The sequence below is a fragment of the Centropristis striata genome, chromosome 14 (genome assembly GCF_030273125.1).
Source record: "Centropristis striata isolate RG_2023a ecotype Rhode Island chromosome 14, C.striata_1.0, whole genome shotgun sequence".
In the NCBI taxonomy this organism is placed as follows: Eukaryota; Metazoa; Chordata; class Actinopteri; order Perciformes; family Serranidae; genus Centropristis; species Centropristis striata.
Window position 1 is genome coordinate 18,160,715 of NC_081530.1, and position 27,738 is coordinate 18,188,452.

At 39.7% G+C, this 27,738-nt stretch overlaps 1 protein-coding gene across 2 annotated transcripts in view; it reads left to right on the plus strand.

Moving 5' to 3' along the window:
• Positions 1 to 27,738, plus strand: part of macf1a (microtubule actin crosslinking factor 1a) — a 320,929-nt gene that overhangs the window by 269,591 nt on the left and 23,600 nt on the right. For both annotated transcript variants that reach the window (XM_059350758.1, XM_059350757.1), the window contains 23 exons: positions 870 to 1,036; positions 3,723 to 3,882; positions 5,968 to 6,294; positions 7,263 to 7,347; positions 8,573 to 8,799; positions 11,475 to 11,681; positions 11,765 to 11,992; positions 12,648 to 12,866; positions 13,524 to 13,727; positions 16,784 to 17,009; positions 18,727 to 18,953; positions 19,295 to 19,417; positions 19,625 to 19,726; positions 20,166 to 20,267; positions 21,119 to 21,292; positions 21,508 to 21,663; positions 23,501 to 23,698; positions 23,845 to 23,973; positions 25,087 to 25,269; positions 25,359 to 25,514; positions 26,039 to 26,245; positions 26,969 to 27,088; positions 27,180 to 27,349. In XM_059350758.1, coding sequence (XP_059206741.1) covers positions 870 to 1,036; positions 3,723 to 3,882; positions 5,968 to 6,294; positions 7,263 to 7,347; positions 8,573 to 8,799; positions 11,475 to 11,681; positions 11,765 to 11,992; positions 12,648 to 12,866; positions 13,524 to 13,727; positions 16,784 to 17,009; positions 18,727 to 18,953; positions 19,295 to 19,417; positions 19,625 to 19,726; positions 20,166 to 20,267; positions 21,119 to 21,292; positions 21,508 to 21,663; positions 23,501 to 23,698; positions 23,845 to 23,973; positions 25,087 to 25,269; positions 25,359 to 25,514; positions 26,039 to 26,245; positions 26,969 to 27,088; positions 27,180 to 27,349 — 4,097 coding nt within the window. The remainder of the gene's footprint in view (positions 1 to 869; positions 1,037 to 3,722; positions 3,883 to 5,967; positions 6,295 to 7,262; positions 7,348 to 8,572; positions 8,800 to 11,474; positions 11,682 to 11,764; positions 11,993 to 12,647; positions 12,867 to 13,523; positions 13,728 to 16,783; positions 17,010 to 18,726; positions 18,954 to 19,294; positions 19,418 to 19,624; positions 19,727 to 20,165; positions 20,268 to 21,118; positions 21,293 to 21,507; positions 21,664 to 23,500; positions 23,699 to 23,844; positions 23,974 to 25,086; positions 25,270 to 25,358; positions 25,515 to 26,038; positions 26,246 to 26,968; positions 27,089 to 27,179; positions 27,350 to 27,738) is intronic.

Sequence of the window (27,738 nt, forward strand, 5' to 3'; positions counted from 1 at the left end):
TCATATTTAAAGTTTAAAATAGTAGTAGATTTTGTTATAGATGGAAAATATCTTCTGTTGTAGGAAAAAAACACATTTTCCCATGCAGTTTACTTATTTCACGCCTCAAACACGTGCAGGAACTAATTTTTTGCATGCATATTTTCAGATTAGTATCAGTCATAACAACACTTCCTTTGACAAACATGGTGGGATAACTTTGGATTGATTACAGAGTATGTTAACGGAAAAAAAATATTTCTGTCAAATGTGTTTAAGCAGTGTAGACATTTTTATTAATCCACATCAATTTGTTATACAATAAATAAACCCTAAAAGATAAGAAAACTTTCAGTAGAATGATAGTCATGCAAGAGGGAAGTGTTGACAAAACAAAATAAAGACTAATAATGTTAATTATGATGTTAATCCCAAATATTCTTTGTAATTATGTTGAGATCAGTATATCAATACAGTTAATTCTTAAAGGTGCAGATTCTAATGCTATACATTTTTGGTCAAATTTAGCAGATATATGGTCCACTAGCTGTCCGTTCTGTGTTTGCACTTTGAAAAAAAATCCAGTGTTAATACACAGCCTTGGCCCTGTTATGTAAATTGGAAACAAACACGAGCCACACAACACTCTTCTATTTGTTGTGAGGCAGAGGAGAGGGGAGAGGTCATGGACGGGAGAGTTTGTTTGGATGTTCCAGTGTCAACAATCTTTCTCTTTGATTACTGACTCCACCTTTAAATGAATCCAAATGAATGCTGATTGCTGAAAAGAAGCAGCCCATAATCAAACCTAATTTCTGCTGTAAAGAGAACCCTCATAGTGATGATTTGCACCACTAACTAACTAACTGTGTGTGCTTCTCGTCCTCCAGCTGCTCCAGAGACTGTTAGACGACCGCCGGCCGACCGTGGAGATGATCCGGGCCGAGGGAGAGAGGATCGCAGCCACAGCGGACACTCAGGACCGGGACAAGATTCAGACCCAGCTGCAGAGTCTGGCAGAGAGATGGACCGACCTGCTGGACAAGGCCAGCGGCAGGTAAGGAGGCATTCACACTTGAACTGTTTGGTCCACTTGAAACGAACTCCGGTGCGTTTTGTCAGGTAGTCCGTTTGGTTTTTGCTGGTGTGAACGCTCAAACGAGCCTCAAAGTGCTCCAGAGTTCAGTTCTCTGCAGGTGAGAATGCAGTCTGAGCCAAAGGAAGAAACTTATTTCATGCCTCAAACACATGGTCGTATAACTTTGGATTGATTACAAAGTATGTTGACAGAAAAAAAAAGATTTCTGTCAAATGTAATTAAGCAGCGTATACATTCAATTAATTCACATCTATTCGTTATACAGTAAATAAACCCTTGCATGTATGACTGAAGGAATAAAGTGCACCAGAGTTCAGTTCTCCGCAGATGAGAACCAAGTCCGAACCAAAGGAAGGAAGGGAAACAAAACACAGAGCATTCTGGGTTGAATTTCGACAGAAATTTGAGAATCAACACCAGGCACGATAGAAGCAGGCTTGAAAACATTTGAAAAGGGTCAGGTGGACAGACATGGTCTAATGATGAAGTAAAGTTATCAAAATATGATCAGATGATCACATGACACAGTTGCTTTTCGCTGCACACAACAAAAGGTGCGTTTCCACTATAGTCAAATAGGTATACTATAGTAGAATGGTAAGCAGGATGTGACCTATATAACTGCTCTTCAAGGATTTTTCTCCTCTCGTCCATAATAACCTTAGCCATTTGAATGAACACAGCAAGCTCTGCTCCTTCCATCTCGGCATCTCCTTCCTTGTTGTTTACGTTTGGCGTGTCTCCCGTGGTAAATCCATCACGTATGTGACATCACGGTAAAAACTGTCGCTAAGCGGTTACGCACATTCGAAAACCATACATCACCTCCGGAGTCTGGTCAATCCCTCCGGGGCCTTTTTTTGTAATGGCACGCAGAGTGAGTGGACATTTGAGAGGGCGTGGCCTGAGACTTTCCCAACGACCACTTTTTACCCTAATGGAAACACGCCTATTTTCTTTAAATGATTTAGCGACAAAATTGTGGCTAATTGATTCAATCACACAGCAGATCAATGTCGCATAAAAGTGAAAAAACTCCACCAACAGTACACTAAAGTCTAAAGACTTGCTTCTATAAAGTGTCAGCTTTTTCCGTCGCATATTCTGTCCAATAGATGAAGGACATTTGTTTACAATGCTTGGTGCTCTTGATAAAGTGTGGAAGAATCCAAACCAAATGAAAAATGTAACTTCACCACTGAATCTCACTAAGTCCACCAGACTTTATATGTGAAAGTCTCCTCTGCAGCACAGGGGGGCCTCAGGGTGTGGAGGGTCTGGGTATTAGCTCTTATTAGCATCTCAGACTTCCCCATGGAATGATTAAAAGAAAAGCTAATTTCCCCTTTGCAGTAAATAAATTATAATAATGTTCTCTTAGGATTCCAGCTCTGTGTCTCGATGATTACTGACCTTTCAAAAATGATTTTGTAATCCTTAAAAAAGGCAACACAGATACTATCACAGAAGGCTAAAAGTTAGATTTGTCTTGCTGTAAATATGCGGCTTGGGGAAGTAATTGGTGGTGTTCCTCAACAGCATGTTATCTTGTGGTTATTTCCTGTTTTCTTGTTTCATCTGTGTGTGGCTCCGCTGAGCTCCACTGTACTTACAGAAAGAACAGTATCATTACTTTTGGTTTCTGTGGCCCGCGAGTCGTCTCAGTTGCTCTTCTGTTCACTGGGGAAAGAAATTATTATTTTGGGGGGAAATGAGTGCACACACACACACACACACACATACACACACACACATACACACACACACACACACACACACACACACACACACAGCACAGTGAAGAGGTCTGATGAGCTCATGTAGAGTCATGTCATCATGTAAAACCTTCATAAAATATTCAGGCCTGACAGCTTTCTGTAATGGAGTTTATTCCACTGTCTAGTATGAACACTAACAACATAAATATTATTAAGTCTGTACACACACACACACACACACACACACACACACACACACACAAAGACACATGTGTTCTCTCACCACTGTCTCAAATGCACCACAATAACACACTTTATCTGTTTATGAATTCTTTAGAATTTAATAATATATCATAAAAATTTCATGAACATTTAATAAACTGTGTTTGTGGAAAAGACGACAGCTGTGTGACACAGAATCAGCTCCAATTGGAGCAAAACTCTGTGTGAAAGCAATAAAATACCAATAAAACCTCTGCTGCTCCTCCTCATCATCATGGTATCTGTGTCACCCCTCCTGCTCCTCCTGCTCACCCCTTTGTCCTCCTCCTCCTCCTCCTCCTCCTCTTCTTTTCTCTTCTTCCTCCTTCTTCCGCCTTCCCCTCGTCCTCCTCCTACTCCTGCTCCTCCTCTTCCTCTTTCTCTTCCTCCTCATCTTCTTCCTGCTCCTCCTCCTCCTCCTCGTCTTCTTTCTGCTCATCCTCCTCATCCTCCTTCTCCTCTTCCTCTTCTTCCTCCTCTTCTTCCTCCTCCTCTTTTTCCTCCTGCTCCTCCTCCTTCTTGTCCTCCTCCTCCTCTTCCTTTTCCTCCACTCCCTCCTCCTCCTCTTCCTCTTCCTGCTCCTTTTGCTCCTCCTCTTCCTCTTCCTCCTCCTTTTGATCTCCCTCCTCCTCTTCCTCTTCCTCCTCCCCTGTTTCCTCCTCCAGGCAGAGGCAGTTGGAGGAGCTGCAGGTTTTGGCCCTCCAGTTCCACGAGGCCCTGGAGCCGCTGGGTGAATGGCTGAGCGCCACCGAGAGACGTCTGAGCTCCGCCGAGCCGATGGGAACCCAGACGGCCAAGATCAGCCAGCAGATCGTCAAGCACAAGGTACCGTTTTCACGGCGACCCTCGCCTCATGAAAAGGTCACAAAGGTCGATCTTTATGCGTGTCAACGAGCAGGAGTCTGATGCCCTGCCTCTTGGTGATGTCATGTAAATCGCAAAAAGAAGATTAAAAATGCACTAAGTCCCCCTCCCGCACATATAACAACCCAGAATCAAAAAAAGTTGGGATGTAAATACAAACAGAATGCCTAAAAATTGAGAATGAGTATATATATATATATATATATATATATATATATATATATATATATATATATATTAAGTTTCCCAGCATTAGATATTTTGTCTTTGCACTGTAATCAGTTCAGTGTAGGTTAAAAGGAATATCAGGGTTCGTACGGGTGCTTGAAATCCTTGAAAATGCTTGAATTTGAATGTGATGTTTTCAAGGTTTGAAAAGTGCTTGAATATTGTATAAAGTGCTTGAAATAGTATCCGCATGTCTTTCACGACAAAAACCTATAGAATAGAAATAAAATTAGTTGGAGAGCCTGAAATGAAAACATTGAATAATCATTTTCAGTATGTATGTATTCGAAGAAATATGTAATTTACCACAGCTTTAGGATGCTGGAAAAGCTTGAAAATGGACCTTGAAAGTGCTTGAAAAGTGCTCGAATTTGACTTTTTTAAAGGTGTACAAACACTGGATATGCAAATCATTGCATTTTGTTTTTACTATGTTTTTACAACTTTTTTGGAATCTGGGTTGCACATTTTCAAGTTTTGCCCCCTTTTAAAGTGACAAATAACAGAGTAAAATCATTAGAATATATTATAAAATCAAACACACATATAGTCATTAGTCTTAATCAAACACACTTAATGTAATCCAGTATAACTCAGTAGAAAGATGCTGAAAGAGGAAGCACAAGATCCACAAAACACCCAGACAGATGTTGTCATTGCTACATTTCTATGGTCTTATGTTCCCCAGCTCTGTATTCGCTTCACACAGTGATTCACAAATTTAGGGTGGGACCCCTAAGGGAGACCTGAAGTTATAAAAGGGGGCACAGCAAGGCTAAATATAAATAATGCAAAATGTCGACAGGATTGTAAAAAGCCTGTAAGGTAAACCTGAAACTACAACGAACATCACAACTACTAAAACAAAGTCTTAGTTCAGTGCCCATTTTCAAAAAATATAAATAAATATCTGAAAGAATGTAAATAAATAAAAGTAAAAATGAAAAAAATATATAAAAAATAAGTATTTGAAGAAATATAAATGAAATAGCTTAAAATGAAATAAAAGGAAATTTAAAAATGCATGAAAAATGTAAAAAAAAAAATATATTTATTATTAATGAAAAAATAAAAACCCATAAATAATTATAATGCTGAAACTACTGAATGAACATCACAACTACAAAAACAAAGTCTAGACAATATGACAAAGCCTTTCTCACCTTTTGGTTTTATGAAAGAAAAAAACAAATATTATTAATTTCAAAAGTCTCTTGATTTAGCTCACATTGTAAAAGATTGGTAAAAGCTATTTTTGTAGTTCAAATTGCAAAAGAACAAAGGAAGATGGACGTTTCAAATGCAGTTTGAATAGTAAAAAACAGTTTCTTCACTGTGGAGATATCAACGTCTAAAGTCTTGCTCACTAATTTGAGGTCGAAAGTTTAAAGGAGTGTAACATCAGCAGACCTGAGGAGACGCCCACTGAACATTTGAACTCAGGATAAAAAACATTGCTAAGAACATAAAAATCAATCAAATGTCTCATTAAAGTGTCATATTAAGAGGATGGTGAGCTGGGGAACAAAGATACACTCCCAAGTCCAGTTCCTGCTTCACTCATGCTCAGTTTTTACTTTTCAGTTGTGTCAAGTTTTTAAGTTATTTTTAAGTTTTTCTCATTCTTTCATTCATTGATGTTTATGATTTCCTGTTATTATTCTATGATTTTGTCATTTGCATGCTTATATTTTGAGTTCTTATCCATCTGTTTGTCTTTTGTTTCGCTGTTCTTTTCTCACTTTCCTTCACCATCCCTTCAAACACACACACACACACTTATACAAACACACACACACACACACACGCACCTCCCAGGCGTTCCAAGAGGACGTGTCCTCACATGAAGCCGAGGTCGACCGACTCGAGTCCCTCAGCCAATTGCTGACCCCGCTCAGCTGCGCGGCTGACCGTGATTGGTTGAGCGAGCGCGTGGGGGCGGTGAGGTCGGGGCACTCGGAGCTCGCCGATTGGTGCTCGCGGCGGGCCGGCCTGCTGGAGCAGGCGCTGGCTAACGCTCAGCTGTTTGGGGAGGAGGAGGTAGAGGTGCTGAACTGGCTGGCCGAGGTGGCTCAGAGGCTGGGACAGGTCTCCGTCCAGAGCTACCAGCACCAGCTGCTGGCCGAGCAGCACAAACACACACTGGTACGACTTCAGGAACTCACTGACTGACTCAGCTAAAACATGAGAGCTGGGGTCCGTAAATCTATTAGGAAAAAGGCTTCAGTATACATGCAGAACTAATGATAATAGTAATTATCGGAGGTAGAGAAGTACAGGAATCTGTTACTAAAGTAAAACATCACACTATAAAGTAAAAGTATTAGCAATAAAATATACTCAAGTACTAAAAGTAAAAGTACTAATTTTGCAGAATGGCCCATTTTGGAATATTGTAAATTATAATTATTGGATTATATTTGTTGAGGCTTTAATGTATTTGTCACTCTAATGTTGCAGCTGGCAAGATGGAGCTGTTTTTAATGTATTCATATATTTTTTACATATTATTTTAAACACTGGCAGGTGGTTTGGGAATCACCCCTCAGTATCAATAAATCTTCATTGATATATTATTATAATAAATATCTTATTGATGACATTTTGTATTATTTATCTAAATCTGCAAAGTAACTAAAGATATTAGATACATGTAGTGCTGTTTAAAGTAAAATATTTGTCTCTCAGATGTAGTTTAGTAGAAGTATAAAGTAGCACACAATAGAAAAACTCAAGTAAAGTACCTGAGTGTACTTGGCAACTTTCCATCACTAGTAAAAATATAATATTTTGAATCAAGAAAATACTCTTTTATATATTTATATATATAATAGGTGCAACACTAAAATATCTATGTATAAAAGATGATATAACAGTGTAACATCATTTACATAATAATTTCCTTCAGTGCCTTTATTATATCATCTTTTGCATCATTAATATATAAAACCGACATGAAGCGCAAACACTGATGTAGTTTTATGACTTAAACCTTTTAAAACAGTTAAATTAAAGAGGTAGAGTATACTGTACTGTTGGATTTTGTCTTTGAAGCCAAAGAGAGGAGCTTTCTTTATGTACTAGAGGTTAACTGACTCTCTGTTTGTCTTCAGTCTCTAAATGAAGAGATCGTGAGCAGGAAGAAGACGGTGGACCAGGCCATCAAGAATGGACAAGCTTTACTCAAACAGACCACAGGTACGCTCAGACTCCTCATCTCCGACGTTTTCTCTGTCCTCCCTAGAAGATATTAAATACAAAAAAAAAATAGTTGTTTCATCAACGTTCACACCATCACCTCAAACTAAAATCTATAAAACCGTTAATATTCTGTATATTATGGACCTTATGTGGTGAGAGAATCCCAGTAGAGAGAAACTAAAACAGTGTAGTTGTTGTAGATCCACATCCAAACCACACATTTCTACATCAGCGGTGAACCAAACTGTAACTGTGTAACATCTGGTTTGTGTCTCTCCTCTCATGATATTAGCCGCACTGACTGGTGGAGCTATTAGCGAGATGATTGCCGGTCTACCTCATGAATGCACTTTGTTTGTGTACTCTCATATTTAGATGCTTAGACTAATGTTGTGGCCGTGAGAGGCCTGCAGAGCTGTCAACATGAGGCTGCTGGGACATTTTACAGAGCACTTTGTAATGGTGGATTTTATGAGATAATATAAGAATTAAAACCCAAAATTGGACATGCAGCTTCAGAATAGAGTACAACGAAACTGTGGGTTCTCCAGCCAATCAGTGCACAGGAAGCGTTTAAAAAAGAAAAAGGATAAATAAAGTACAAAGAACCTATGAAAAAAAGACAGATTTATATAATATAAACATATAACAAGAAAAAGGGTAAGGACTCTGTCTACATTGTTTTTATTTTAATTAATACTTTTATATTTCTACTTGTTTATACTGTAAATTTTTTAAATTTTTAACTTGTGTATCTGCTTATATTTCTGGTTTATACTGCTGTTTTACTATTTATTGTTTTTGCTATCCACTTTGCTGCTGTAACTCTTGTAATTTCCCCGTTGTGGGACTAATAAAGGAAATCTTAATCTTAAGGACATGTATTGAAATTCAAACTGTTGGCTTGTTTCAATAGTTCACAGTACATGTTGCTCAAAATTTCCCAAAAATTAAGTTAAATTTAAATTAAATGGAAAACTAGAAATGTTATAAATGGGCATTTATTTTCTTAACACTGAGCACATAGTTCACTGTTTAATCCAGCCAGATATATAAAGAGTCAACATCAGGAGCTTTGAAAAATAAATATTTTCCGTTACAATATGATGAGACAAATACGATAATTCACATTTGCAAAATAGTGTCACAGAGAGTCAGACTAGATCCAGACTCCTTCATGAAGTTTTTCGGTGCATGACCTGTCCCGTGTGTCCTCCTGCAGGTGAGGAGGTCCTGCTGATCCAGGAGAAGCTGGACGGCATCAAGTCTCGCTACGCTGAGATGACGGCCGGCAGCAGCAAGGCCCTCCGCACCCTGGAGCAGGCCCTGCAGCTGGCCACACGCTTCGCCAGCGCCCACGACGACGTCAACCAGTGGCTGGACACCGTGGAGGCGGAGCTCAACAACGTGGAGCCCGACGCCACGCCCACCTACCAGGAGAGGCAGAAGGTGGGTGCGGTGTGGGAGACAGAGATGTGTTTGTTTCTGCAGAAAATAGATTGGTCACACATCTGCAAAGTTAACGTTTATGAATGTTCACTTCAGTTTTATGTGAGTGAAAGGGCTAATAAACATTTGGCTTCCAAAGTCACATCTTGTGTGAGTTCAACTTTGGTGAACTTTGACCTGCTAAGTCACAGCCTCAACCAATAAAAAATAAGTTTGTGTGTGTTTTTGACCCCATTTGACTGTCTATGTGAGCCCCTTTCAGTCTGCCGTTTCAAGCCTCGATATATAAATAATAATAATACCTTAAATTTATATAGCACCTTTCAAAAACTCAAGGACGCTTTACAATACAATACAATACAATACAGTAGGATGACTAAAAAATTGGGCACTGATGATTGAAAATGTCCAGAGAGGCATTTCAGGTTTTCGGCCAGGAGAGAGTTCCAGAGGGTTTTTAGTTTTGGTGCAGACCTGTGTCAGAGGACCTCAGCTTTCAGGGTGGTGTGTGTGTAGGTCCACCCCTGAGGTCAGTGGAGGGTAACAGGGGGTCCGACTCTGTACCAAAAGTAGTAACAGAGGCGTTAAATTGGCCCGACGGGAAAGACGGTTATTATGGGACCAACACTTGTAATAAGAAGTGAAGCGTATCATCAGAAAAATGAGTCCGACAGTAATCGAATCATTCATTCATTCATTATCCTAAAGCTTATCTGCACTCTGGTCGCGGGGGGCTGGAGCCAATCCTGGCTGACACCCTGGACATCACAGGGCAGACACATAGAGACAGACAATCACGCTCTCATTCACTCCTATGGGCAATTTAGAGTCACCAATTAAACCTAAGTGCATGTTTTTGGAGAGAACCCACGCTGACACGGGGAGAACATGCAAACTCCACACAGAAGATCCGCAGGCCGGAGTCGAACCGGCAACCCTCTTGCTGTGAGGCAAGAGTGTTAACCACTCTTGCCTCACAGCAAAATGCAGAACAATTTTTCTTGAGTTTGTAGAATCTCTACAGAGAGAAACAACGGGACGGGCAGTTCTTACACCATCATTGTTCTGAGTTCACTCACCCTTAATGTCGTTTATTGTTCACGTGCTGCAGCTGCTCTGTTACAGTATGAATGTGGGTGAAATGATGGCAGAGCTTCGTTACAGCACTTTTGTGGAAACTGGTATGAAAATGATCACAATACCGGACTACAAACCAGCAAACTGACTACAGTGTTTGTCACATTCTGTACTTCCCACATTCAACTATACTATTTTAAAAGTTTGAACTTCACTTTCTTACATTTGCGTTTGTGCAACTAAAACTTCTCTCTTACAAACATAAGACTCCAGCAGCCGCTGTTTTGTGTCTTCATAAAACCTCATTAAATTTTGAGTTTTTTTCTGGCAGTTTAATTAAGTTAAGTGACAGTATTCACATGTGATGCTGTTTATGATTTGACTTTGACTCCTGGTGTTTTATTAACTCTGTCTGTGTGTCACTTTGTTTAAAATGAGTGTTTGGAACAACAGCATAAGACTCATCTATCCGCTTGTACACACATATTTTGTTGTTGTTTTTAATTAAAATAGCAAAGATGCTCTTCTTCTTTTGCATTATTCAGTTTATCCTGCTTTATAAACTGATTGAGGGGGCTCTGGAGTGTTTAGATGATGAAGCTTAAATAATCCACATTTAAAAAAGATAATTTATTTCCCATAATAGAAATAAATGGTGCATATTGTTTGAGAAGAACAAGTGGTTTGCTGACAGCTCCTCTGATGTCTCTGATGACATTTTCAGCCGTTCCAGTAACAGCCCGCCCACAGCAGAGTTACCACGGGAACATTGATTTCTTGGAACAGTTTGTGAAACTGAAGAAATTATTTCCATTTAATTTCTCACTGCCATTCAGAGTCTTTTTACTCTAAAATTACCCAGATTTGACCATTTAAGATGCTTTTAGAGCCACAGAACAGAAAGCAGTGACACCCTGTAGGCCATTTAGTAAAGTTCATTTCAAAACGTTTATCATTTATTTTTTAAACTGTTTTTTATATATAATAAGACAAAAAAGATAACACAAAACTTATTTTTATAATTTTGCTTTTAATTAACTCCTTTAATTTTCCTTTTCCTGTCATTGTGATTTACTCTTTTATAGCTCTTATATATTTAGGTTTGTTATCTATTTTATTATTTTATCATTTATTGTTTCATTATTATTTTTTATTTTAGGATGTCATCATTTTATCTTTTTGTATTGTAGGATGACATCATTTTGTCATTTATTATTTTATTTTTATTTTAGTATGTCATAATTTTATCATTTATTGTTTTATTATTTTTTATGTTTTTATTTTAGGATGTCATTATTTTATCTTTTTTTTCCCTATTTTTGAAAGTCATCATTTTATCATTTATTGTTTTATCATTATTATTTGTTTTTTTTCATTTTAGGATGTCATTATTTTATCATTTATTTATTTATTTATTTTTTTTTTTAGGATTTCATTATTTTATTGTCATTGCTCCTTGTGCTCTCTGTTTTGTATCCTATTGTTTTGTTTTTATTTTAAAAGTTTGAGCTTCATTTTATGTTATTAAAGGTAAAAAAAAACATATTACTATTATTATTATTATAATTATTAATAATATATTATTATTACTTTTGCAGGAGCTGAAGAAAGTGTCGGCGGAGAAGCGTCTGGTGTTGGACACGGTGAACGAGGTGGGCAGCGCCCTGCTGGACCTGGTGCCGTGGCGAGCCCGTGAGGGCCTGGACCGCCTGGTTGCTGACGCCAACCAGCGATACCGCCAGTCTGATGAAACCATCACTCAGCGGGTGCAGCTGGTGCAAGCTGCCATCCAGAGGTCACAGCAGGTACAGCAGCCGTCTCACCTGCAGTGTGTGTGAGCATTAATATTAATCACTTAAACCTGTTAAACTCTGAATCCTCCTTTCAGTACGAGGAGGCGGTGGACGCGGAGCTGGCCTGGGTCGGGGAGACGGAGCGTAAGCTGGCGTCTCTGGGGCCCCTGAGCCTGGAGCCGGACGTGACGGTGGCTCAGATGCAGGTCCAGAGAGCCTTTAACATCGACATCATCCGACACAAAGACACCGTGGATCAGCTGCTCGGCACCAGAGACGACATCCTGGAGACCTGCAGCGACGCCCAGAAGGACGCATTGATAGTGAGTCACTGATGCAGAATTAATCCGTTTGTTTCTGCAACTATTTAAAAATAAGTTAAAGTGATCTCTGGGCTTGTTTAAGCACAAATCTGAGTTTTTCTTATACTTTCTTGCACTCTTTGTGCAATTTACTCCATTACATTGCAGGAAAAAACTGTAGTCTCATGTACCCAAAGACTAAATATAGTACGATAAGAAAATGGCTCTATGTCAGTAACTACAAGGAGCACAAACACGTATTTAGTATGAACCCATAACATGTTGAATATTAAAGAAATGCACACACATAAAGTGTAAGAAAATCCTCTAGAAGCAACTTAATACACACAATGTTAGTGTTTTCCTAATTTTTAAGAAATCCTGACTTTTACTACTCTATTAATAAAAGTGTGATTTTTCACATCATCTTAAATTTTAAAAGTTGTTTAGTTCAGTTAAATACTTGCCCGAAGTACATCTATACTGATTTCAAGACTTGAGACTTATCCGAACAAATGTTGTGGCACTTTCCTTATCATAATAAGCTTAACATGGGGAATTAAAGTTTGTGTGCACTTGTAATAAGAAAGGATTAAGTGAGAATGTAAAGTGAGGGACATGAAGCTTAACTGATGGGATCATTCCACTCATGTCTTTATGTCTTCTTGTTCTTCAGGTGAAGACGGATTCTCTCAGCTCTCGTTACGACACAGTGAGTCAGAGCCACAGCGAGCGGTTCTCGGCTCTGGAGCAGGCTCAGGTTCTGGTGGCTCGGTTCTGGGAGACCTACGAGGAGCTGGAGCCGTGGCTGGGCGAGACTGAAACCCTCATCACCCAGCTGCCGCCGCCAGCCATTGACACCGACGCTCTCCGCCTGCAGCAGGACCAGATGAGGGTGAGAAGATATAAAGACTTTCCCTGTTTTTATCTAAAGTGTATATTTTATCTCACAAGTGCAGTGCCCGTAGGAACTATGTATTCATATAATGGGAGATGCAACATAAGAAGTGAAAAAAGCTAAATCTCTGCTTAGCATGCTAATCACGAATAACAGAATTTGCACATTACATGCAGACCACTGCAACTCCATAAAAAACTTAGTTTTCATAAGGTACACACACCATCCAGCACATACACATTACATACACATTGAACATTGATATTCGCTGGAAACTATTTGAATATTATTATTCTTGTCCGAAAGATAGGTAGGCTAAATAGACTTACAGATGAGGTGAGTCAGGGTGGAAATCCAGAGTGATTGTGTTACTGACCAGGTGTAGGCCTATCACACAATGGGGCGGAGCTCCCCTAAAAGGTGTCCGATCGGAAACAGTGCAATGCCGCAACACGAATGACATAAATAATGATATTTTGAAAAATCTTCAAAATCGAGGATGCACACCTTCGTGCCATGCACAAGCCACATACGAAATCTAATGGTCAGTGAGATATGCCCTAAACACACACACACACACACACACACACACACACACACAGGCGCTTCTTGCTTTTATAGATAGATACTTAATCTTTTCCTCTTCTTCTGCAGCTGATCAGAGAATCCATCGCCGAGCACAAGCCGCACATCGACAAGCTGCTGAAGATCGGCCCCCAGCTGGCCGAGCTCAGCCTCCACGAGGGCGAGACGGTGACGCATCGCTACTCTGACGCCGAGAGACGCTACCTGGCCATCAAAGAGGGGATCAAAGGTCGAGCAACAACGTTAGACGAGGCCGTGTCCCAGTCTGCACAGGTACGACTGCTGCATGTTTAATGCTCAATATGGGAAACTTTTAACTGCAGACGTGAGTCTAATAAGTTTTATTATTTAATCTACTTGGGGAGCAGAGAGTCAGAAGGCTTTGAAGACTTGATTCAAAGCCAATTCAGTAAACTTAAATCACATTTTGTATGAGTTGACCCAATTTGCCGCCCAGTGCAGATAATTTGTAAATTGAACTATGTAAATGCTGTTGTTGTTTAGGTTTGTTTACAGCTTGTTAGACGACGTCTGCAGCCCCAGACACAGAACACACTGATGTGATTAACGAAGCAGCATGAACTTTATGTGTGTTTGTTTGTGTCTGCTGCTGCTTTTAAACTAAATGAGGATTTATTGTGCAAAGTCATGAGTTCAGTGAATTTTTATTTAGATTTGTTGGACTTAAATTGTTGAAAAAGTTATCAGACCACCCTTGTTTTCTTCAAATTCTTGTTCATTTTAATGCCTGGTGCACTACTAAAGGTACATTTGTTTGGACAAATATAATGATAACAACAAAAATAGCTGACAAGAGTTTAATTTAAACCATTTTCCATGTTGTTTTTTTAAATACCAAAATCATTATGAAGAAAACCATGGAAAATGTCTAGACATCAGCTCTTAAATTAAACTTTTATGAGCTATTTTTGTTGTTATCATTATATTTGTCCAAACAAATGTACCTTTAGTCGTACCAGGCATTAAAATGAACAAGAAATTGAAGAAAACAAGGGTGGGCTAATCATTTTTTCCACGATTTCTTGTATTTTTTTAGTGTTAAGGTTATGTGTTGTTGTTATTAATACATACATCTCATACACAACTTTTCTCTTATCACATCATGATATTTGACTTTCTCTGTGCACTTCATCTCATGAGACATTGAATCACGTGTGTGGCAGGCTGAGTGTTGCTGCTGCTGACAGTTTGTACTGTATGCATGTCTCTGATTTAACTCATTGTACTGTTTCTCCACCCTCCGCCCCCCATCAAACCAACTCACTCCCTCTCTTCCTCCACCTGCACCTCCCACTCTGTCCCTCGTCCCTCACTCCACCCTAAACCACCCCCTCCCTCACCCTTTAAACCTTTAATCTCCCTCATCATCATGTCCGCCCCTCATCCTTGTTGCAACCCTCCATCATCCCTCGTTCATTGTGGATGTGCTGTGTGTGTTGCCCCCCCACCCCCACCATCATTTTCTCCATCGTCACTGCTCACTGCAATCACCCAGCTGGTAGAGGTAAGACCACAGACATCTAACTGGCACTCAGGCGGCGTCGACATCGCCTGGTTTGATCGACTAATCAGATATGAATCAATAAAATTACTAGTTTATCAACAAATTTGGCCAGATACAGTAATAAGGTTGTCTGTTTAGAACTTCTTGAGCTTGAGATTTCCAGTTAAATCTCCATTTTTAGCTTAATATGATCTCTGTGATGGTCCAAACCACGTGCCTGTCGACCCTGAGTGCCAATAAAACTGACTAAATCTTTTGGAAATGTTCCCTTTGTGTAGGTTTGTTACCTTGATTTAAGCCGAGGCTGCGGTCGAATAGCCAAAAAAAAGGAAAGATGTGAAGGAGAATTAATTACAATAACTGCAGAGTTAAGAGAGTCTGACTGTGCTTACACTAGGCTGTATAAATATGTGATGGAGGATGTTATTGGCGTGGTCTGTCAGCAAAAGATGGACGACAAAAAAATATGTAGCCCTGTGTTATATTTTTTCATGCATGCTGTATAAACGAGGACAACCTGGTGAAAAAAACATCACTTTAATGGCTCCCATGGCTCCTTGATATCTTTAAAAGTAGGTGAATTTGAGGGAAAAAATTAAGATATACATGAAAATAGACGAAAATCAGCATTTGACATTGAATGAATTTATAGATTTTGTGCACGAATAAGAAAAAAGTTATTTTGATATTGCTGATTAACGTTAGTAGAACTGTGGACACACGTGTGTGTCTCCTGACTTTTTCTCACTTTTTCATGCGCCACCTGTTTCGAGAAAGTGCGACAGTCACATGCGTGCATGTAACAATGAACAATTATGAAATGTTCATGCATTCAGGCTTCTCTTTTTAATTGTTATCTGTGAGCTTCTAAAAGCCTGCTAGTTCTCATTATAAAACCTGTAATTGTTACACTTATTAACTCTGAGTCGTACCTCAAACTATGCTGTGTTGAGTCCTTGAATTTGAGGGAATTTGGCCTGTAGACACCTTGAAAATCCTTAACTGTCATGTGTAAGACGATGTGGGAACCATGTACTTCATTAAAAAGTTTGGAATTGAAATAGAAATAGGAATGTAGTTTATCAGTCACATAATTGAAATGAAATGGTTGTCACACTGACCCTCCTGTCCATTATCAACATGAATACCATTTAGTGTAATTATATGAAGATAATCGCCATTCATCCTCATTTCACTCAGTTATGAACCTTCTTAAGACTCTTCAACTAAAACTAAAAGATTATTCGATCGCAGCTCTCGTCTAAAACTGAGTCATACTTTCCTGTAATCATTTTTTTTAGTCTCAGACCAAGCTTGATTTCTGTCCCTGAAACCAGTCATAGCTCTCCTTTTCTACTATGAAAATCTTCCCCTTGTGCCTAGATGAGATCTGTTGTGTTAAGTAGTGATCAAGCAAGTTGATTTCCCTCAGATGCATTGAAAAAAATCCCGACACCTCAGTAGAACTTGTCCCTAATGTCCCCGAGTCCTTTAGAGTGAATTTAGCAGCTCCCTCTCGTTTTGTAGATCAAATCCAGCTGCGTTATACAACCTGGACGATGCGCTGAAGGTGAAATATTGAGATATTAGATATTGTTGAAGGCTGTTTTACATCTCCTCTTGATATCTGATGTGAAATTATTAATAAAAAAGTCAAAGCAGTCAGTCACAGATGGCTGACCACCCACATGATATCTCATTATTCTCCCACTTTCAGAGTGTCACCCAGCTATCAAAAAGCCTAAACCCAGCCCCCTCAACACTCTCTCCTCCTCCTCCTCATGAAACTTTCTTCCGTCCTCAGTTTCACGATAAGATGGACCCCCTGCTGGAGACCCTGGAGGGGGCGGTCCAGCGGCTGCGCAGTCCTCCCCCGGTGGCGGCGGAGGTGGAGAAGATCCGGGAGCAGCTGGCGGAGCACCGGGCCCAGGGCCTGGAGCTGGACAAGCTGCTGCCCAGCTTCTCCGCCCTCTGCGCCCGCGGAGAGGAGCTCATCGGAAGAGCCGCTCACGACGATCCTGCTGCTCAGGGTGAGTGGGATGTTTCTGACAGCGAGTGACAGACAGGAAGTCAGGCCACACAGTCCATGTGTCGGATACACTGAAGGAATTACACAAACATTAACAATATTTATTTAAAGAGTTCATTTTTTAGACGGTTTTATTTGACGTTTTTTTATTAAATTTCATGTGTTTCCATAACATATATTATATAATAATAATATATATTATATATTATTATAATTATATATTACATAATATTAAAAAATATATTTATAATTAAAATAAAATAATAAAAAAAATTTGAAAAGGAAAATATTTTTTTGAAATGTGTAAAGATAATAATAATAATGCATAATATATATATAATACAGAAATGAATACCTAAAAATAAATTATGCTGAGGGACTTACACAAACATAAACAAACTTTATTTAAAGTTATTTTTTATACAGTTTTATTTGAGGTTTTTATTAGTTTTAATGTTTCCATAACATCATAACACAACAAATTACAAAAAACAATATATACATAATAAAAATTAAATAATAAAAAAATGTGGAAAGGAAAATGTATATAAAATGTACATATAAATGTATATGTATGTATATAAAAATAATAATAATTATTATTATTATTATTATTATTATAATGCATAATAAATATAAAGTATAATCCAGAAATAAATACATAAAAATAAAAATTGTTACATATGAGAGTTATTTTTTATGCAGTTTTATTTTAAGGTTGTATTATTTTTCAAATATTTTCATAACATCATAGCACAACAAATTACAGAAAACAATATATACATAATACAAATTAAATAATTAAAAAATATAAAGAGAAATGTATTTAAAAATGCCTAAAAAATAAAAATGTGTATATAAAATAATAATGCATAATAAATATAATATAGAAATACATACATAAAAATAAAAAGTACACATGAAATGATTAAATTAATAATATAATAAAATAATTTATAATAAAACATGAAATATATATGTGTGTTTATAATCTATACATAATAATAACATAAACTGCCTACATCACACAACAACATAAGTCAAGTTTAGTAGGTTCAAAGTACTCACATAGTGTTAAATTTCAGCCATGACAGTTCAGGGTTAAGAACGTGTTGTTTCACTAATTGATGAGCTGCTGTTTTCTGCAGTTAAAGAGGGGAAAATGTTCACCAAGTAAACAGACAAAAACTAAACAGTGCTGTGAACTCAGTGTGTCGCTACTGGCTATAACAGAAAAAAAAAAAACATTACACAATCAAACAAAACAGACATCAGAGATCGGAGCGGGTCAGAACAGAGAGGCACACATAACAGGCTTCTGTAATCTGGGTGAAAAATATTAAAATCTTGTTTTGGGCTCCGGTCCAACTAGTCCACAATCGGCCGAATGTTCCTGGCAAATCGCCAGCAGGCAGCCCCCTTTTTAAAATGTTGTAATGGAGCAAATTGAGCAGTGAAGCTCAGCATATTTCTTCCAACGCCACCACGTGGTGAAACAGAACACACACACGCGTCTTTGTTGCACCGCAGAGCTCCACGCTTCATGGAAATAAAAGGCCTCACTGTGCTCAGACAGCGGGAGCGTGATGAGAGACTAGACTGCAAAATTCAAACAAAGAAAACATTATTATTACTTCTTGACATTACACAAAGAATCACCGAGAAGTATTTCCCAGTGGCTAGATCCTGTTTAAGCTGCGACTCCTCTCCCCCTGCAGCTGTTCGGACCCGCCTCCTGCGCCTGCGCTCCCTGTGGGACGAGATCCGGCAGCGAGCCGAGGAGAGGGAGGGGAAGCTCAACGACGTCTTGGACCTGGCCGGGAAGTTCTGGGCCGACGTGGCGGCGCTGCTGAGCACGCTCCGAGACTCCCAGGATATTGTGAAAGAGCTGGAGGACCCCGGGGTCGACCCTTCGCTCATCAAACAACAGATCGAGGCTGCTGAGGTACGTGAGGGAGAAATAATGGTGGAAAGAAGGCAAAAATCTGTCAATCACACACAAAATCTGATTTTAGATCATCTAGATCTCTTGTACAATACTTACTGTCTTAAGTCATTTTAGCATTTAAATACAAGGTAAATAATTCTTCTCTGTGATGGGAAATTTGCAGGATTTGCTCCAAAATGTACTAAACCATATAATTCAATGATAAATGTCCAGATTTGTAGAATTTTTTTAACGCTGTTCACGTAAGAAAGGGAGTTAGTATTGATAGAAAGTAGGTCTGTAGTGTAGTTTTTTTGTTGTAAACAATTTAATAAGATGTCTTTTTATCTTTCTACCAGGCTATTAAGGCGGAGACGGACGGTCTGAGGGAGGAGCTGGAGTTCGTCAGGACCCTCGGAGCCGACCTCATCTTCGCCTGCGGAGAGACTGAGAAACCTGAAGTCAAGAAAACCATCGACGAGGTGAGATATCAACATCATATTGTTGCAACAATTGCTTCTAAATAATTATTTTTCAGTATCAGATAACTTCCCAGCTCCTACACACAACAGACATTGAATAAATTAAGTCAATAAATAAGTTAAAAGGACCATATTTGGGGCATTGGACGGTAGTTGATCTCTCCTACATGTTGATCCACTAACATGATTCCTGTGTGTGTCTCCCAGATGAACGCAGCCTGGGAGGGTCTGAACCGGACGTGGAGAGAGAGGATGGAGAGACTGGAGGAGGCCATGACGGCGTCCGTGCAGTATCAGGACGCTCTGCAGGTTTGTGCATCACATGTTTATAGTAAACTGGGTCAAATCATTTGTTCTGCAGCTCGTGCGTTAGTATCGTCTTTGCACCAACTCAGAATCAAAATTTTTATGGTAAAACATAAAACTTGCACCTGACCACATCTTTTATCTCTAAAATACCTGGAAGCCATCATGACTAAGCAAGCCTTTGTTCCATTCTTATGCTGTCTGATCGGAGTGCTGCTTTTGACAGTTAATTGCAGCTTTGTTATGTAGTTCATTAAGTACTTTTACTGTTTCATTGCTGTGTTTGCATGATGTGTTTTATGTGTTCTTTGCTTGCTACATAAACCACTTTGTAGCTATTTTTTGAGAAGTTCTAGATGAGTAAAAAATATATATATTATTGTTATGAAGTGAGATCCTGTTGATGTTGATGTGAGCTTTTTTATTTCTTTTTTATTTCCAGTCTATGTTTGACTACCTGGACAACGCGGTGATCAAACTGTGCGACATGTCGACTGTGGGAACTGATCTGGGGACAGTCAAACAGCAGATTGAAGAACTCAAGGTTGGTGTTGTTTTTCATTGATGAGCAAATTTCACCCACAAAATCTGTTTTAGATCATTGCGATCTCTTGTGTTGTCATTATTATTATTATCATAGTCAGTCCTTTCAGTAGTTATGTTCGTTTCTCAGGAACAGCATTAATGTTCATGGGTCAATTTGATAATTAAACAGGGCATGTTTAGTTATCCAAAAGTGTCAGAAACAAAAAAAATCACAATAAACATTGTTTATATTTCATTAATAAATCCATTACTTACCATTTCAATCAATATTTAGTGCAATGGGTTCTTTACCTCTCACAGATCATCAGGTTCAATGAGGATAATTCATTCTCATTTTTCACAAAAAATGCACGTTAAAACTTTTTTAAATGTACATTGGAAAGACCTACATACAAAATACAATGGTTTTACATGACATTGAGTTATTGAAAATTGTATTTTACATTTTTTTATTTTTTTATTTTATGGAAGGAGTTGATACATTTTCACGAGTATAAATATGTGAAATGAACCATTTTCATTTTATATGTAGATAACACTTATTAAGCCAAGCAGAAGAAGTTTCATCCTGATAAAAAAACTATTTTTTAAATAGATTTTTAAACTTTGAAATGGGTCAATTTGACCCGCAACACAACAGGATGGTTAAATACCCAAAGATCAATGATTATTCTCTGCAGTGGGAAGTTTGCTTTGGCGGATTTGCTGCAAAATGTACTAATCCAAATAAATTTGATGATAAATGTGCATGTTTCTAGAATTTTATGAATGCAATTTTGAGATTATTTCAGGCTTGAAAAGTTTCAAGAACTAACAGCACACTTCTCCTCTTCTCTTCACCCTGAGCAGCAGTACAAGGTGGAGGTTTACCAGCAGCAGATCGACATGGAGAAGCTGTGCCACCAGGGGGAGCTGCTGCTGAAGAAGGTGTCGGACCAGACGGACAGGGACATGATCCAGGAGCCGCTCACCGAGCTCCGGCACCTCTGGGACAACCTGGGGGACAAAATCACCCACAGACAGGTAATAAAAACCACAGAGGACAGAATCCACCCTAGTTGGTAACACACTGAAAATAAAAATTTGAGACAAAACCTCTGTTTCCTTTGGGAGTTGACGTTGTTGGTCTTTGTTTGCGTTCTGCAGAGCTGCATGTATTTGACAGCAGCTTTTCATTACAGCCCAAATATTTCCTATTTTTAAAACCTGAACTGCTGTGTTTCTTTCTCCCACCACAGCACAAGCTGGAGGCGGCCCTGCTGGCCCTGGGTCAGTTCCAGCATGCCCTCTCTGAGCTGCAGGCCTGGCTGAACCACACACACACCACGCTGGACACACAGCGACCAGTCAGCTCCGACCCCAAGGCCATCGAGATCGAGCTGGCCAAACACCACGTATGTCTCCGCTCACTACATACTGAAAAAAAACCTGAGACTTCTCATCTGGTTTCTTATCCTGTGACTTTTCATTCTTGGTCAGGCTGACATTGTAAACCATCCTGTTCTGAAGACTGAAGGCTGTTTCTTTAACCCTCCTGTCACATTTTACTCACTGTGGCTTCAGTTTTCAGTGTAACATAAAAATCCTGCACTATCATGGCTAGAAGTTAGCCTGGGTATACCCAGACTGCCTTGCGCGCTCGAATTTGATTTCGAACCTCCAGGCGGTCTGGCAACGAGGCGATTATCTTAGCCCTGTTTTAGGGATCCAATCACAGAGCGGGGAGGGACGGTGAGACGATGATGCGTACTACTCGGCACTTGGAAGCTTTCCGGATCCAACATGGCTGCTGCAGACGCGAAACTCTCTTTAGCTGTAGATGGTGTTTTAAATAGTTTAGAGCGAAAGTTGAAAGGCGAAAGGTCTCTCGGCGGCTCCGCTGTCCCCCGGCTCGGAGCGAGATCACCGGTAGCGGGGCTATTAGCGCCGCACGGGCGGTTTCTGCGGCTCGTTGCGCCGAGCCGGTGAGACCGCCGGTCACCGCCGGTGATCTCGCTCCGAATCGGGGGACAGCGGAGCCCCCAGAGACCCGCAGCAGCTTGTTTATTGCCCATAAAATCAGTGGATGTGTGTGGCAGAATGACATGAGGGGGAATAAAGCGTGAAAATAAATAATCTTGCAGAAAGCGAGAACTGGAGAAGCAAAGCAGCAAGCAACACTCTCTCACAGACACACACAACAAACATCCATCTCTGTTGCTCTACTACGTCATCTGGTATAACTGATCTGATTGGCTAAGAGCTACCTACAGACGCTTTGATAGATATTCTAAGCGTCCAATAAACGGCTCCGGAGGATCGTAAACCACACCTCCTCTACGGAGAAATGCATTGAAGGTGTCCAGACCTAATCTCCAATGAGATTTGGTCTGGTGTTAGCCAGGCTAGCTAGAAGTAGGGATAACTCTAAAATGTATTTTCTGCAGTTATAATGCCATAAATTATATAAAAAAGAAAAATACAAGTTTAATTTATTTGATAATTTATTTTACAAATTAAGATAGAATGAAATCTGTATGCAACATTTTTCTAAGTACCCACAAGTGTTACCAGTATTTGGGGGAAAAAGGGTGTCCTACATGCTATACATATTGAACTATTTACATTTTGACAACCTCTACTTGTCCTCTCCTCTCTGCTCTGTGTAAACAGCCTGGAATTCAGTCAAAATTTTGCAGAAACTTTTTCAAAGGATTTTTGCTTTCAGCCAAGTTGTCATGTCTTTACAGTTGTGCCGAAGAGCGCACAAATTGGTTGTTTTTTTACAGGATTTATTTAGTTTAAATTGTTTGTTTTTGGCAAACTTTTAAATTACACATGTAGAATAAAGTTATTTTTGATGAGATATCATTATTTTTAGCTCAAATTTGTCTTTTTCCCCCTGAGGATCCTTTTCCAAGAATCATTAGAAATGTGAAAATCTGAAAATATTTTCTGGTTTTACAGTTAATAACCATGATAAATGTGTAATTTGGTGTTTTTTTTTTTTTTAACAAAACCAAACATGCTTTTCAAACTGAGTCTTTGATTACATTTTCTGTCACATTATTGTCCAGTGATTGTTTGTCCATGTTCTGTAGCCCTGATGTCGTTTATTTTCTTCTCTTTGGAGAGACACACACAGTAACTGTTGGCCTCCAGAGTTATTTTAGCCTCCAGAAACCTTCTGTTCAGCTCTTGCATGTACTATTGCATCTAAATTAATTCCCTTCTCCCTCCTGTCTGTCACAGGTTTTGCGTAACGACGTTCTCTCCCATCACGCCACTGTGGAGAACGTGAACGGTGCCGGCGCTGAGCTGCTGGAGTCGTCTCCAGGCGACGAGGCCAGCCACCTGAGGGACCAGCTGGACACGCTCAACCAGAGCTGGCAGAGTCTCCTGCTCAAGACCCAGGAGCGGCAGAAGCTGCTGGAGGCCGCCCTGCACCAGGTACTGTACCTTTAAGAAGCAGACAGTCAGAAAAAGAGACTTGGCTCAGTTAGATTCTAGATACAATATTACCAGCTATAGTCTCAAAATATTCTGGATATCTCATGTGCGGCTAAAATAATTAATTTCTTCTTGTTTCTGTGCAGGCTGAAGGATTCCATGGCGAGCTGGAGGAGTTCCTCCAGTGGCTGAGGAGGACGGAGAGCCAGCTGTCCGCCGCCAAACCGACAGGTGGTCTCCCAGAAACAGCCAGAGAGCAGCTCCAGCAGCACCTGGTAACAGAGCATCACATTACAGCTTGATTCTCACAGTGATGAGACACAAAACACAAAGATAAACAGAGACTCAGAGTCTTTCACCGTTCATGTGTCAGAAATCCCAAGTCATTTAATAATAGTGAGGTGCAAGAAAATTATGAAAGATATTGTATTCTCCTTTGCTGAGAAACACAAATTCGTGTTCGAAATAAGCCATAATGTTCAGGTTATAAGGTGTGACTTGTTGTTATAAGCACTTGTGTAATATTTGAATCACAAATCAACAACAAATCTTGTGTGAATGTAACAACATTACAAGGCTGATTCAGTATTTTTTTAAGAGAAATGTTATTTGCACACACATAAGACTGCATAAAATTCAGGTAATGGCAAAATAAGAAATGTGTCAGGAGAGATGAAAAGACTTATACAACTGATCTTCCTTCAATTATAAAAAGGTTTTCTTAGAATTCGCTGATAATGGTCTCACCTCCCCCATTCTGTGAGACGCCCTGAAGGCTGTATTAATATGGAAAATTATTGCATTTTCTTTGTATAAGAAGAAAATAAGGCATTAAAAAAATGAAGAATTGCAAACCAAATTAAAGGAATTAGAGAGAACACAAATTACATTTGGAGCCTAATATATTAGAGCATTGAAAAAAAAACTAGGAATGAAATTAATAATCTAGCCACACAAAAAATTAAATAGAATCTAATGTTTTTGAAACAGAGATATTATGAAAGTGGATCTAAATCTAAGAAGATATTAACCTGGAAATTGCGGAGAAAAAAATAGCAGAATATACAATTCAAAGAGTTAGGGATCCGAGAAAAAGCAAAATTAAATAAATAAGTGCCAAACAAAGTACACTGAAAACATAACCTAAAAAAATGTGTCAGTATACAGCAGCTATTTTGATATTCTTGTCATAAAAATATTTAATAAGCACATTTTTTTTACCTGCAGTGCAGATGCTCTTGATGAGTGTTATCTTACACTCTTCTGTTCTCCCTGAGAGACATTTGGTGTCCGCAGGCTGTGAAACTTTAGTCGCTTCTTTTGTTCTCAACCAAACTGTGAGACAAAAACAACAACAGTGTCGCTTCACTTTGTGTCTCTGTCTGCAGGAGCTCCAGGCCCAGCTGACTCAGCGAGCAGACCAGTACCACCGCCTGCTGGACCAGGGAGAGTCCATGCTGCTGGCTCGTGGAGGAGAGGAAGCCGGACCCGGGACCACCCAGACCCAGCAGAACCTGGGCATGCTGCAGAACAAGTGGGCCAGCCTCAACACCAAGATGGACGACCGCAGGGTAGGACAGGGACACGGGGAGGACGTTCTGCTCTGTTCTGTTGATGAATCACCGGTTTGTTTTCTAACTTTAAACTCTGAACTCTCCAGGCGAAGCTGGATGAGGCCGTTTCTCTGGCCACAGGCTTCCAGACCTCTCTGCAGGACACCATCAACTGGCTGACCCAGGCCGAGCAGACCCTGAACATGGCCCAGCCCCCCAGCCTCATCCTGGACACCGTCCTCTTCCAGATCGACGAGCACAAGGTATTAACCCATTTAGTCCTAAAACGCCTGGAAAAAATTACTGTAAAACCTCTGGCTGATTTTAAAACAACCCCCTAAAACCTGAAGTTTTTCCGGAAATTCAACAGAAGTGTCGACGCTTCCTACTAAATAATAGATTTTTCAGCCTCTGTAGCAGATAGAAATGAAATTCAAAAAGGATTTGAGAGCTTATACCTGTGGCTTTCATGAGAAGTTGAGTTTATTTGTCCAAACCTTCTTTTTTTTTTTTAAAGTGTTGCATTGCGACACTCCCACATGTATTCTGAAGCATTTCATTGGCCAAGAGACCGAAAATAGCTGGAAAAAACTACAAATACTACAAAACGACGTATCTGATTTCCCAGCTTTAACGGTAGAATAACGCAACAGCGCCTCCGGATTTAATGGTAGAAATGCAGTAATGCTTTCCCGCCTTAAATGGGTTAAAATACCTGCTCCAGGAGCCTCAGTCATTGTGAGATTTCTCTATAACCTGTCCTGCACTCTCATCTGTGTTCGCCCAGGTGTTTGTGAACGAGGTGAACACCCACAGAGAGCAGGTCCTGGCTCTGGAGAAGGCCGGATCTCAGCTGCGCTTCGCCAGCCTGAAGCAGGACGTCGTTCTCATCAAGAACCTGCTTCTTAGCGTCCAGGCTCGCTGGGACAAGCTGGTCCAGAGGTCGCTGGACCGCGGCCGACACCTCGACGAGGCCCGCAAACGCGCCAAACAGGTACTGAACTCATAGATATACTAAAGGGTGATAAAATGCTGATTAGGATGTAGAGAATAGGTAGGTGACACGTCCTGACCAGCTCCTGCATATAATATTGAAATATATTGGAAAACTATATGTTTGCTCTCTTGCATATCCTGATAATGGCTGCAACAAACGATTATTTTCTTTGTGGATTAATCCGTCTATCGTTTTCTTGATTAATCGATTAGTTGTCTAATCTCTGAAATGTCAGAAAATGGTGAAAAATGGTATGAAATGTTATGAGTAGCACAACCCAAAGTGTTTGGGTCACAGAAGAGTCAATAAACAATAAATTATCCACATTTAAAAAACTGTAATCAGAGAATATTTACTTTTTTTGTTGTTTAATTTAAAAAAATAAAAATAATTTTTCCTAGGGCCCTTGTTCGGGGTTGCTTTGTTAAGTTTTTCTTCCTTAAAGCTTAAACCAATGAAGATATTTAAAATATATTAATGAAGACCAAGGGGACATTGAATACACTAACAACATCAAGACTAGTTGAGATTTCAAGTAAATGCAACATTTGTCTTCACATTGTGGCTTCAGACCTTAAGGTCTCTTCTGTGTGTTGATAGCAGTTGTGTTGTGGAAATATCAACGTCTACAATATGGTCATTCTTTGTGATATTAGCCACAAAATTTTGCACATTGACCTTCTTGCACCTTAACTGATCTTTGCAACTCTCTTCCGTCAGTTCCACGAGGCCTGGAGGAAGCTGACAGACTGGCTGGAAGAAGCCGAGAAACGACTCGACTCAGAGCTGGAGATCTCCAACGAGCCGGACAAGATCAAAGTCCAACTGGCCAAACACAAGGTACTGCAGGGAATAAACATGCACACTTAATATTTCCTCTGTTGTCGTGTTCCCGTCTACAAATCTCTTCCTTTCCCTCCCTTTGTTCCAGGAGTTTCAGAAGGCGCTGGGCTCGAAGCAGCCGGTCTATGACACCACGGTGAGGTCTGGGAGGGCCATGAGGGACAAGGCCCAGCTGCCTGCAGACACCCAGAAACTGGACCACCTGGTGGGAGAAGTCCGCGACAAGTGGGACACCGTCTGTGGCAAGAGTGTAGAGAGGTAAAGATTCCCACAGCGATTCATTACAGATTCTTTTAATGTTGCAGCTGCAGTAGCTAAACTGTACGAATCCACAAGGGTGTTCGTATAAACAATCCTCCTATCCTGTGAGGCCGCTTTTTCTTTTCCTTTATTTATCTTTTATGTATTTTTTGGTATCTGTTTGTATGTTATGCTATGGTGTTTGTATGTTGTGTATGGATTCTTAATTTTACTGTACAAGTGTTGCGTCATGTCTTGTGATACATGTTTGTCAGCGTCTATGATTGTATATGTGTTGTGACTGTATTGATGGTTGTTGTTTTTGTTTTGTTGATGATCTCGGAGAATGGAAAATTTGATTTAATGTTTGGACTCCAGGAAAAATAGCTATGCTAATGTGCTGGTGC